The sequence below is a fragment of the Mandrillus leucophaeus genome, unplaced genomic scaffold, assembly GCF_000951045.1.
Source record: "Mandrillus leucophaeus isolate KB7577 unplaced genomic scaffold, Mleu.le_1.0 Scaffold980, whole genome shotgun sequence".
In the NCBI taxonomy this organism is placed as follows: Eukaryota; Metazoa; Chordata; class Mammalia; order Primates; family Cercopithecidae; genus Mandrillus; species Mandrillus leucophaeus.
In genome coordinates, this window is record NW_012110697.1 from 32122 (window position 1) to 43424 (window position 11303).

General features: G+C 49.7%; 1 protein-coding gene across 1 annotated transcript in view; it reads right to left on the reverse strand.

Annotated features, from left to right (window-relative positions):
* Positions 1-11303, reverse strand: part of NRL (neural retina leucine zipper) — a 38047-nt gene that overhangs the window by 1745 nt on the left and 24999 nt on the right. Inside the window, exon 2 of the mRNA XM_011971026.1 lies at positions 648-1062. Coding sequence (XP_011826416.1) covers positions 648-1035 — 388 coding nt within the window. The 5' untranslated portion in view covers positions 1036-1062. The remainder of the gene's footprint in view (positions 1-647; positions 1063-11303) is intronic.

Sequence of the window (11303 nt, forward strand, 5' to 3'; positions counted from 1 at the left end):
GTCAGGCGAGCCCACCGCGCACCTGAACCCCGGGCTCGTGTCTGGGATCCCCGGCATCCAGCTCCAGGCCCGGGTGTGTCCAGTGGACCCGCACCCAGACGGCCCCCAACCCTCCAACGCTCTGCGGTTCCCTGTCCTGAAGCCCGCAACCCGGTGACCCTCACAGGATTTGGATTACATCCTAATGCCCTCAACACCCCCATCTGTGTCTGTAATTAATAGGATGAGTACCAATCCTTCCTGAGAAGGTTGGGGGCTGGGAAGCACGAAGTCTTGAAAAGGCCAATCTAAACCAGTCTTAACCCGGCTCCACTCCACACATAACCCTTTCCCTGGTTTCCACACACCGTGTATCTGTTTATCTCCCGGAGTCGCCCACTCCCCAGCTCAATTATTCCCTTCGGATTTTCTGCTAATCTTATCTTCTCCCTGCTCCTCCTGGTTCAGCCTACTCATTTCTCTCCATTTTGAGAAAAGGGGGAGAAGCAGAATGTAGTTTTCTCGATCTGATTTCTTTCAAGGGACCTTCTTCCCGTCTCCTGCCCTCTGTCCCCTGTCCCAGTCCATAACCCCCTCTGGGAGCTCACCTTCCTCCCTTGGGTAGTCCTCCTTCCTTGCCCTGCCTCCCCTCAGGCCAGCTTGCTGACCACTCACCTGGATGTGCTGGGCTCCTGTCTCCTCTGGGCTCCCTGGGTAGTAGCCGTGAGGCCCATCAACAGGGACTGGGCCCTGACCCTGCAGCAGCTCCATGGCCTCTTCAGGACTCAGCCCCAGTGCCTCCCCAGCCCCCAGCTGCTGCTGCAGGGTAGCCAGCCAGTACAGCTCCTCCAGGCCTGGCCGGGTGCCCTCGGTCGCCCCCACCATGCCTGGTTCACTGAAGGTGGGTGAAGGAGGCACTGAGCTGTAAGGTGTGGAGCCCAGTGAGGCTGTAGGGGGGCCAGGACGGCCCTCAGAGGGCTCCCGCTTTACCTCAAACTTCATCAAGTCAAAGTCATTGACATATTCCATGGCCAGGGGACTGGGGGGCAGGGCCATTCTGGAGCTGGGCTGGGAGGGGTGCACCTGCAAAGAGGAGGAGAGGTCTGGAGCACATGGAGGCCACCTGCCATCCTCTCTTCACCAAGTCCTTCCCTCAAAGCCCAAGTGCCCTGGAGCAAGAGTTTGGGAAAGCCAGAGGGATGGTGCAGCTCTGTTCACTGCACAGTCCCCGCCAGGCTAAGGAGTAACCTTTCAGAGGGCAGGGGCTCCTGATAGGGGACGAGCAGCTGAATTCCTGAAGGAGGAAAAGGACAGCACAGCCTCTCGCCCCACTGATGCCTCAGGATCTATGAAAAGCAAGAGCAGTATGGCAGTACTCCCAACCCTAGTGCTGAGACATGCCGAGAGGTCTGTCATCTCAAGAGGCATCATTCCACTTCCAAGCCATCTTTTAAAATTGCTTAATTAACTGTGACAGAGTGAGTGTATATTTTAGGACAGTGGGAAGGCATGTATGCTGTGAATTTTAAAATACAAGGATAATGTGGTGTTATACCTCTCTGTCTCTCAAAGCACTCAGGGAAGTGTCTTGCCTATAGAAGACCCTCGGTGTACATTTGTTCCATGGATTAATCAATCAATGAATCCTTTTTGTAGGGGCAAGAGGCTTTATATGGAAAAAAGAAAGGTCCAAGAATTAGTTCTAGAAAGATCAGGATCACCTGGCCACCATCTTTTCTCAAGGCCAGTCTCTCCAAGGGGAACCGACCAAGACTGATTTTCCTTCTTCTATTCACAACTTGTTATGTTGTGTGAACTTGAGCAGATCACCTTCACCCTTCTGACCCGTTTTCCGTTCTGTTCAATGAGAGCAGTTAGACTTTGTAACATACACCAAAGAGTGTTCTCTGGAACACCCAAGAAGAGGTCTGTGCTCAGATAATTTTGAGAAATGTTGCCTCCTATCCTCACCTCTTACAGATTCACATAGCACAAGAGCATATTAACCTGAGCGATCCTTTAGTAAACCATCTGTTCAAGTTCAACAAAAAGTGTCCTCAACTTATGTCACCAAGGAGCTCTCCTGTCTGTTATCAACCATGGGGCACATGTTCACCTGAGGAACTTCTGGCTGGGTGACCTCAGATACCCTTCCCAGCCTTGAAGTTCAAGCTCTAGTCCAGCTCCCAATTCCAGTAACTCCCACCCCATCCCCAGAAGGTGTGCGGCAGGGAGTGTTCATCCCCAGGGCTTAGACTTCAGCTCCTTCTTGATTCCCCAAGCCTAGGTAGCCCTCTTTCCAACCACATCTCTGACCCCCAGGCTCTACCCACAGAGGCAAGAGTAAGACCCAGGCCTCTCTCTTCCTGTTCCAGGGCAGGGTTGTTGCCCTCTCTATGGAACCTGTCACCCTTGAGAGGACAGAGGGGATGGAAACAGACACAGATTAAAGGAACTGGGTCTTGGCAGAAAGGAGATGGTGAGACACTGAGAGAGGTATCCAGAAAGAACTGGACGTACAGAAGGAGTAGTGGGGAAGGTTGTTTATCTTTCTGATGTGAGAGCAGTGAGGGACACAGGCCAGTCAGGGTGGCAATAGAGTAAGGTACCAAAGTCTGAGGATTCTTGAAAACAGACAACAAAGAGCAGGTGTTGAAAGAGGGGGTTCTAGGTGAGTGGCCTGGCACCCAGGTAGGCCCTGGATATACTCACTTTAGAAATGGCAGAGAGGATGTGGTCAGTGCCAGAGCCAGACAGGCACAGCTTCCCAGGAGACTGAAGGCTCCATGGAGCAGGGCCTGGTGCCTCTGCTCAGCTCCAGGGGGCTGTGGGCACAGAGCCCAAAGGGCATTCTTAAAGGGCCAGCTCTCTGAGGTCATCTGTGGTCCTGGGGCCTCCAACCAATGAGGTAAGGAGATCATTTGCATATCTTATTGGCCTGGGGTTGGGGGAAATGGAGAGAGAGGAGAGTACAAGTATGTTTATTCTCAAAGAAGGAAAGGGGGCATCTTCCCCAACAAAGCTCCTCAGTGATGATCCGACTCCCAAGTGCTCAGTTTCCCAGTTCGGACAGTCACATGGGTCTCAACCACCACCCCTCCATGTGAACACAACCCTCAGCCCTAGCCATGCATAGCCTGAGACTGGAAAAAGAAGACCAGACAAACTCCCAGGACCCCCACCTTCTAAGACCCTGCAGCCCCTCATCTGTCTTTGGAGACTATAAGCTCTCCCAGGCCCACTCTCACCTGGCCTATTGGGTCTGTGTCCTATTTTCAAGAATCCTCACATTTCTGCCTCTGCCCCACCTTCATGCTGACTGGTCTTATGCCCCTCATAGCCGTTGCATCAGAAAGGAAAGCAACTTTTCCCACAGAGGATCTCCAGGACTTGACCATCCCATATTTTGTCTCTCCGATGCTTGCTGATCCAGCCCCAGGACAGGCAGCCCAGCTTGGGAGAAGGAGTAGGAGAAAGGAGAACAGGGAACTCTGTTCCTTCCTTCTGGGCCTCAAGGGACACTGAAATCTAATCACCACCAGTCCATCGGAGACACTTTTGTGACTGGCCTCACATGCCCTCTGCTTTCTCTCACCTTTTCCCTGTGTGTGTCTCTGCCCCTCTCTCCTCCTCTCTCACTCATTCTAGTTCCCAGATGGCTGGGGGGTGACCTACATTTTCAGCCTAATCCCCTAACACCTCTTAGAGCTATCATCCCTGAGTAGGAGTGGGAACAGGGATACTAGGAATTATCCAAGGAGATGTTTAAACCTGTCCGAAGCTGTTTAAATAGGGTCTATGGAGTTAAAGGCCACTCTCTACCTTCTGAGGCCACCCAAATACTCCCATGGGGTTAATAGGTCCTCTTTCTCAACACAGAGGCCTAGGTGTCCATCAGATCCCAAAGGTCATCACTTATAAAACTTAACCTGGTCCCAGCCTTAGATGTTGGGGAAGAGCTGGCAGATACAGATTATCTAAGATGGTGGTTTCTGAAGTGTGGTCCCCAGAGCAGCAACATCCATATCACCTGGGAACTTGCTAGAAATACATGTTATCTGGTCTCACCTTAAATCTACTGAGTCAGAAACTCTAGGGTGGAGCCGAGAAATCTGTGTTTTAAGGCCCTTCCAGCAAGTCTGACATGCTTGAAAGTTTAAAGGCCAGGCACAGTGGTGCAGGCCTGCAATCCCAGAATTTTGGGAGGCCAAGGTGGGTGGATCACTTGAGGTCAGGAGTTCAAGACCAGCCTGGCCAACATGGTGAAATCCCGTCTCTACTAAAAATACAAAAATTAGCTGGGCATGGTGGCAGGCACCTGTAATGCCAGCTACTCCTACTGAGACAGGAGAATCGCTTGAACCTGGGAGGCGGAGGTTGCAGTGAGCTGCGATCACGCCACTGCACTCCAGCTTAGGCAACAGAGAGAGACTCCATCTCAAAAAAAAAAAAAAAAAAGAAAAGAAAAGAAAGTAAGTTTGAGAACCACACAGAATGCCTACAGTCTACCCAGCTTCCCTAGGGAGGCATGTGTATATGTCTGTACTTGTGTATGTGGTCTCTCCTACCACGCTTTCCATACACATATTGGAAAACCTAGATCAGATGACATCACTCTCTTCCCACACCTGGGTGTCTGTTTTAAGGAGCAGAAACCATTGTCACCATTCAGGCTTCTCTGTGTGACTGTCTGGATCTACTGCTGCTTTCTCAAAAGAATAAAAAAGCCTAAGGCCTAGGAACCAACCACAAAATGGGAATAAGGATCATGGAGAGGCAGGACCCCACACCCATGCCCATGGAATGTAGCTCTCTAAAGTGGACACCAAGGAAAGAGACTCTACAATTTCCCTGGTTGAAGAAGGAATGGGAAATGTTGAGTGCAGCCCCTTTTTCATGCCTGCTCTGGCCTGGCCAGACACTTGCCCCCAACCAGCAGCTGTCAGGTCTGCACTGATCCTCTTGTTTACTGGAGGGCTCAAAGGAGAGGTGGGAGGGCTAAGCTGCTAACGGGCTAAGGGAGTCAGACTAAACAAGCTCAGGCGAGTTGAGCTGCTTGGGGCTCAGACCAGGCACCACTAAACCAGGGAAAGGAGTTGGGGGAGTGAGGGTTGGCCCCAGTCTGGGCTAGAGGAAAGGACCAAGGGCATGGAGAGGAGAGTCTGTGGCAGTCATTGGGGACCCAGAAAGCAGAGCCCATCTCCCGTATCCACTGGAGACTGAGAAATGAATACTGAGACTGACAGGCTCAAGGACATCTGGAGACAGGAAAATAGGAATGAAAAAGATGAAGCCAGCATGACTCCGGGAATAATAGAATAGAGGAAGGAGACTAAGGAGGTAGTAGGTGTAGATATGAGATAGAAGACAGGACAAGTCAGGGGCTCCATGGGGATTTGGATTAAAAGAGACAGAAAGACGTAGACACATGGAAGAGATGGGTAAAGAGAGGAAGTCTTCCAGAAGAGGACCAAGAAGGGAGCAGGGGACAACAGGAGGGGTGGAGAGGAACAAGGACTAGAACAGTAAGAGTTCTTGGGGACCAAGAGCTAGACACCAATACAAAGAAACAGACACATCGATAGGCCACAGAGGAAGAGCAGTGGCCAAAGGACAGAAAGGTAGCAAGATATGGATGGAGTGATATTGGACCATGGGGAAAGAGGGGCAGGCAGGCAAAGGGCCCGCAGGAGTGGGGTAGAAAATGAAGAGGAAGGAGAGAAGATGAAACAGTCAGCCTTTCAGGATGCTACCCTCCTCTCCTCTGTCCTGCACTCTCATTTTTGGAACCCTGAAAGACTGGTTCTCATTCCTAGTTCTGGCTCATGGTATCTAGATCTTCAGTAATAGATCCAAATCCTCAACCTCTTCTTGGTGTACCTTCTACATTCATTTGACAAATGCATATTAAACACCTATTCTGCACCACACCCTAAGTAAGACATTAGCAACTCCTCAGTAACTTAGACTGATACCAGCCCTGACTTCAAGAAATTTACAGACTGATGAAACAGAGAAACATCAAATTATTGCCCTTTGGCTGGGTGCAGTGGCTCACGCCTGTAATCCTAGCACTTTGGAAGGCCAAGACGGGTGGATCGCTTGAGCCCAGGAGTTTGATACCAGCCTGGGCAACATGGCAAAACCCTGCCTCTACTAAAAATACAAAAACCGAGGTGGGAGGATCACCTGAGCCTGGGGAGGTCAAGGCTGCAGTGGGCCATGATGGCACCACTGCACTCTAGCTTTGGAGACAGAAAGAAACCCTGTCTCAAAAAATAATAATAATAAATAAATTATTGTCCTTAGGCCCAGGCAGGAGTGGCCCCTGCCCTGGGCCCTATGCTTTAGAAGGCTTCACTCTGGCCCTCCTCTGACTATGTCCCACCACATGGGTGAGAAGTCCAACTCTCCTCTGCCCATACCTTAATTCTCTCAGGACCACACTCCAGATAGCTAAGCATTCCCTGTCCAAAAGGCCCGAGCCCACTCCTAGGGCCCACATGAACCTCTTGCCTGAGTTTATCCTCCCACAACTGGACCACATGACTGGTTCACACATTTCAAGGTCAAAGGGTAGACAAGGGGCAGCCACTTGCAGGAGGCTGTGGACAGACTTGGGATGGTCTGATGGGAGGTCCACATGGTTTCATACAAGGCCCCTTGCAGTCCAAGATGGTGTCAGGGGTGGGAGGCAAAGTGGGCCCAGCTGAGGGCCAGTGGCCAAAACTACATTCCCCTACACTACCACATTCTGGTGCAGAACCCTGAGGATTCCAAATAAAATACAAATCTGAACCTGGCCTTCCAGGCCACTGTGAAGTATATATTTGTCAATATATTTGTCAAGGTAGAACAGAATATATTTTGTGTAACAGTTTGTTAGCCTGAGTTATACATTTTTTTTTTTTTTTGACAGCTCTGTCACCCTGGCTGGAATGCAGTGGTGTGATCTCGGCTCACTGCAACCTCTGCCTCCTGGGTTCAAGTGATTCTCCTGGCTTAGCCTACTGAGTAGCAGACATGCACCACCATGCCCAGCTAATTTTTTTTTTTTTGACACAGAGTATTGCTCTGTTCCCCAGGCTGGAGTGCAGTGGCGTAATCTCGGCTCACTGCAAGCTCTGCTTCCTGGGTTCACGCCATTCTCCTGCCTCAGCCTCCTGAGTAGCTGGGACTACAGGAACCCACCACCATGCCCGGCTAATTTTTTTTGGTATTTTTAGTAGAGATGGGGTTTCACCGTGTTAGCCAAGATGGTCTCAATCTCCTGACCTCGTGATCCGCCCACCTCGGCCTCCCAAAGTGCTGGGATTATAGGCATGAGCCACTGCACCTGCCCTAATTTTTGTACTTGTAGTAGAGACAGGGTTTCACGTTGGCCAGGCTGGTCTCAAACTCCTGACCTCAAGTGATCCACCCGCCTCAGCCTCCCAAAGCATTAGGATTACAAGCATGAGCCACTGCGCCCCACCCTGAGTTATACATTTTAATTTTTTTTTTTTTTTTTTGAGACAGGATCTCACTCTGTCACCCAGGCTGGAGTACAGTGGTGCAATCATAGCTCACTGCAGCCTTGAACTCCTGGGCTCAAGCTATCTCCCACCTTAGTCTCCCAAGCAGTTGGGACTACAGGCGCACACCACCATGCCTGGCTAATTTTTTATTTTTTGTAGAGAAGAAGTCTCACTATGTTGTTCAGGCTGGTCTTAAACTCCCGGTCTCAAGTGATCCTCCAGCCTCTGCCTCCCAAAGGGCTGGGATTACAAGGCATGAGCCACCACACCCAGCCCATTTTAAATATTTAAACACAAGGTTTGAGGGCCTCTATTTGTACTCTTGCCGCAGGTCCTACATGTGTTAGAGATGTGTCTACATAACAACAAACCATCTAAACAGAGGTGAATGTGCTATGAAGAAGGGCAGGGTGCTATGAAATTTTTTTCCGTGAAGACATACTCTAATACAAGGCCAGAGGGGATGGATCACAGGGACAGGTTGCTTAAGAAAGTCATGTTAAACCAAGACTAGTCAGGTGAATAAGAAGTGACCCTGCCTGGAGGTGTGGACAGGGTGGGAATTCCAGGCTGCAGAAACAACATATGCAAAGACTCTGAGGCAGGAAAGAGGTAGACATGCTCACAAAACTGAGAAAAGATCCATGTAGCCAGAGAGTAGAAAGCCTGGAAGGTGGGAAGAACAGTGATAGGTGAAGCTGGAGAAGTCAGCAGGGGCCAGATCATGCAGAGCCTGGGAGGTCACATTAAGGGTTTGGGCTTTATTCTAAGAGCAGGGAGAAGCTACTGAAGCGTTTTCAGTAGAGACATGATGTGATCAGATTTGTGTTCGAAAGGATCACGTATGTCAGCACTTTGTGTTTGTGGAGGAAGGCAACAATGAACTAGGAGTCAGATTAGAGGACTAATGCCATAACCAAGTTGAGCCTGGGGAATATCCGCAACTGGAAGCACACTCTGAGACAGAACCTTGTTTGCAAGTGGTTTATTGGGCAGGGGGCAGGGAGCCTTTCGAAGAAAGTGAGAGTAGCAGGACCGGAGAGAGGGAACAGTTGAATGGCACTGCAGCTGTAATCAGCTGAGCCTAAAGAGCTCTGGGACTGGGATGGACCTTCAGAGTTGTCCCAAACTGAGGCAAAGGGCTAGGCCTCTGTACTTTGTAACAACCATTCATTGGATACATTCTGCCCCCAGGAAGCAGGCATTGTATTTGGTGAGACAGCTCCCTTTGGCCACAGATAGTGCTCAAGGAAGTACTCAGCTGTGAGCCATCAGCAGCCAACACTCAGCAGCTGGAACAAAGAGCACCATGATCCTGAAGGGGGAATCTGGGCTGCACACCACAGCATCCACTACTCGGGGGCTGTGAGACTTCAAGGATGAACCCAGAGGCCCCAGGGAGGACAGTCCAGATCAGGGCAAGGCTGGTCACACTCTGCCCCCTGGTGGTACTCCTTGGACATGGGGCCAGCTGGTGGTCCAGGCTCCCCTGGCAGGGAACTAAAGAAAAGTGTGTGGCAGATAAGGGGAAATGAGCAGTGCAAGGAAATCCGCACATGAGCCCCTTGCTCCATTTGCCTAAAGCTAGAGAAGAAAGTAATGGTGAGGAAGAATGATTCAGAAACATAGCACTCATTCATTCTTTTATTCAACCAACTTTTATTAAGTGCCTATTATAGGCCAGGTACTGCTAGGAACTAGGAAAAAAACAAGACTGAAATCATCACTCTAGTGAGGATTACAGAGATATAAAAGTAACTACAGTATAGTAAAGTGTGATAAGTACAAAAATATAGGCATATACATGGGATAGAAGCAACACAGATGAAATAGATGTTCATTCTAAGGGATGAACAGAAAAGGCGTGTGTGTGTGTGTGTGTGTGTGTGTGTGTGTGTGTGTGTGTGTGACAGAGTCTTGCTCTGTCGCCCAGGCTGGAATGCAGTGGTGCGATCTTGGCTCACTGCAACCTCTGCCTCCCGGGTTCAAGCAATTCTCCTGCCTCAGCCTCCTGAGTAGCTGGGACTACAGGCGTGTGCCACCACACCGAGCTAATTTTTGTATTTTTAGTAGAGACAGGGTTTCACCATGTTGGCCAGGCTGGTGTGTGTTTAATTTGAGTGCAGATGTCCAGAAAAAGTTCACAGAAGTGCTCTGGAAACTTCAGAGTTCAATACGTAGGAGAAAAGGAGGCAAGTGGGGATGTGGGGGTGACAACATTAGATAAATAGGAGTCAGATTATGAAGGACATAAGATATCATGTGATGGAAAGAGCCTTGAAGAGATTTTAAGCCTAAGAGTGATATGATCTAATTTTTAATGGTAAATCAAGGGGACAGTATAGGATTTACAGGGAGAGGGGGACTTGGTAATTAGTCAGAAAGATCTGGATTCAGATTCCATTTCTCCTGCTAACCAGTTGTGTGACTTTGAGCAAATGACTCTTTAAACCTATGTCCACATGTGTAAAATATAGTTGTGAAACGGAATGAGATTATGCATGCAGAGTTGCTGACACAGAGCCTGGCACTTACTGTCCATACCATAAACATTATTCTTCTCTCTTCACTTTCCAAGTGGATTTGCATGCACAGTGTGGGGAGTTGCTTGGTTGGGAGAGGGGTTGGTGTTTGGAGAGGCAGGAGTCCAAGAAGTGCCTTAGAAGCTATTACCTGAGGCCGGGCGCAGTGGCTCAAGCCTGTAATCCCAGCACTTTGGGAGGCCGAGACGGGCGGATCACGAGGTCAGTAGATCAAGACCATCCTGGCTAACACGGTGAAACCCCCTCTCTACTAAAAAAATACAAAAAGCTAGCCGGGCGAGGTGGCGGGCGCCTGTAGTCCCAGCTACTCAGGAGGCTGAGGCAGGAGAATGGCGTGAACCCGGGAGGCGGAGCTTGCAGTGAGCGGAGATCCGGCCACTGCACTCCAGCCTGGGTGACACAGCGAGACTCCGTCTCAAAAAAAAAAAAAAAAAGAAGCTATCACCTGAAGCCAGGTGAGAGATATGCCCTGAACTAAGGCCCTGGCCATGGGGATAGTTACAGACTTGAGAGCTAATTGAGAAGTACAGATCCAAAGGTCCTGGCATCTGATTAGCTATGGAGGATAAGAATAGTCTAGACTGATTCCCTTTGGGGCAATTGGACAGATGATGGTGCCATTTGCTGAGGTAGGAAACCATGAAAGCAAGTGCAGGATTATGGAGAACAAGATAACCTTCAGGTCAACCATGCTGCCACCAGTGTGCACACCTTTAGGCCCAAAGGGTGGCCAAGAGGCATCTGTTTGCAGCTGGGTAAGTGTGGACAGAGTTTGGATCTACGGACTGGGGAGAAAGAGATCCAAATACATATACCTGAGGTTGAGTATAGGCTACAGCCTGAGGGGGAAGAGACGGGGACCAGCAGCAAGCCCATAGCTGGAGACTAGCTCTCATTATCCCACTATGTTCCAGCATAGAACACCAAGAAATCTGAGAATCAAGACTGTTTCTGTTGCAAGTGGCAGAACTCCAATTAAAATTAGCTTGAGCAAGAAAAGAAATGCATCGATTCCTATAACTGAAATCAGGAATCCATTGCTTGCCATCTCCCTGCTGTGCTTCCTCTAGGCTGGCTTCTTAGACAGGTTCCTGCTTTGCAGTGCCAAGCTAATACCCAGCAGCTCCAGGTTTATATTCTACCAGCTCAGCAACTCAGCAGAAATAGCTCACTTCCAAAGTTTTCAGAAAAAGTCCCGGAGAGGGATCTCATGCCCATCCTTGAACATCCCTGATTGCTGTGGCCAGAGTGAGGAACACAAAAG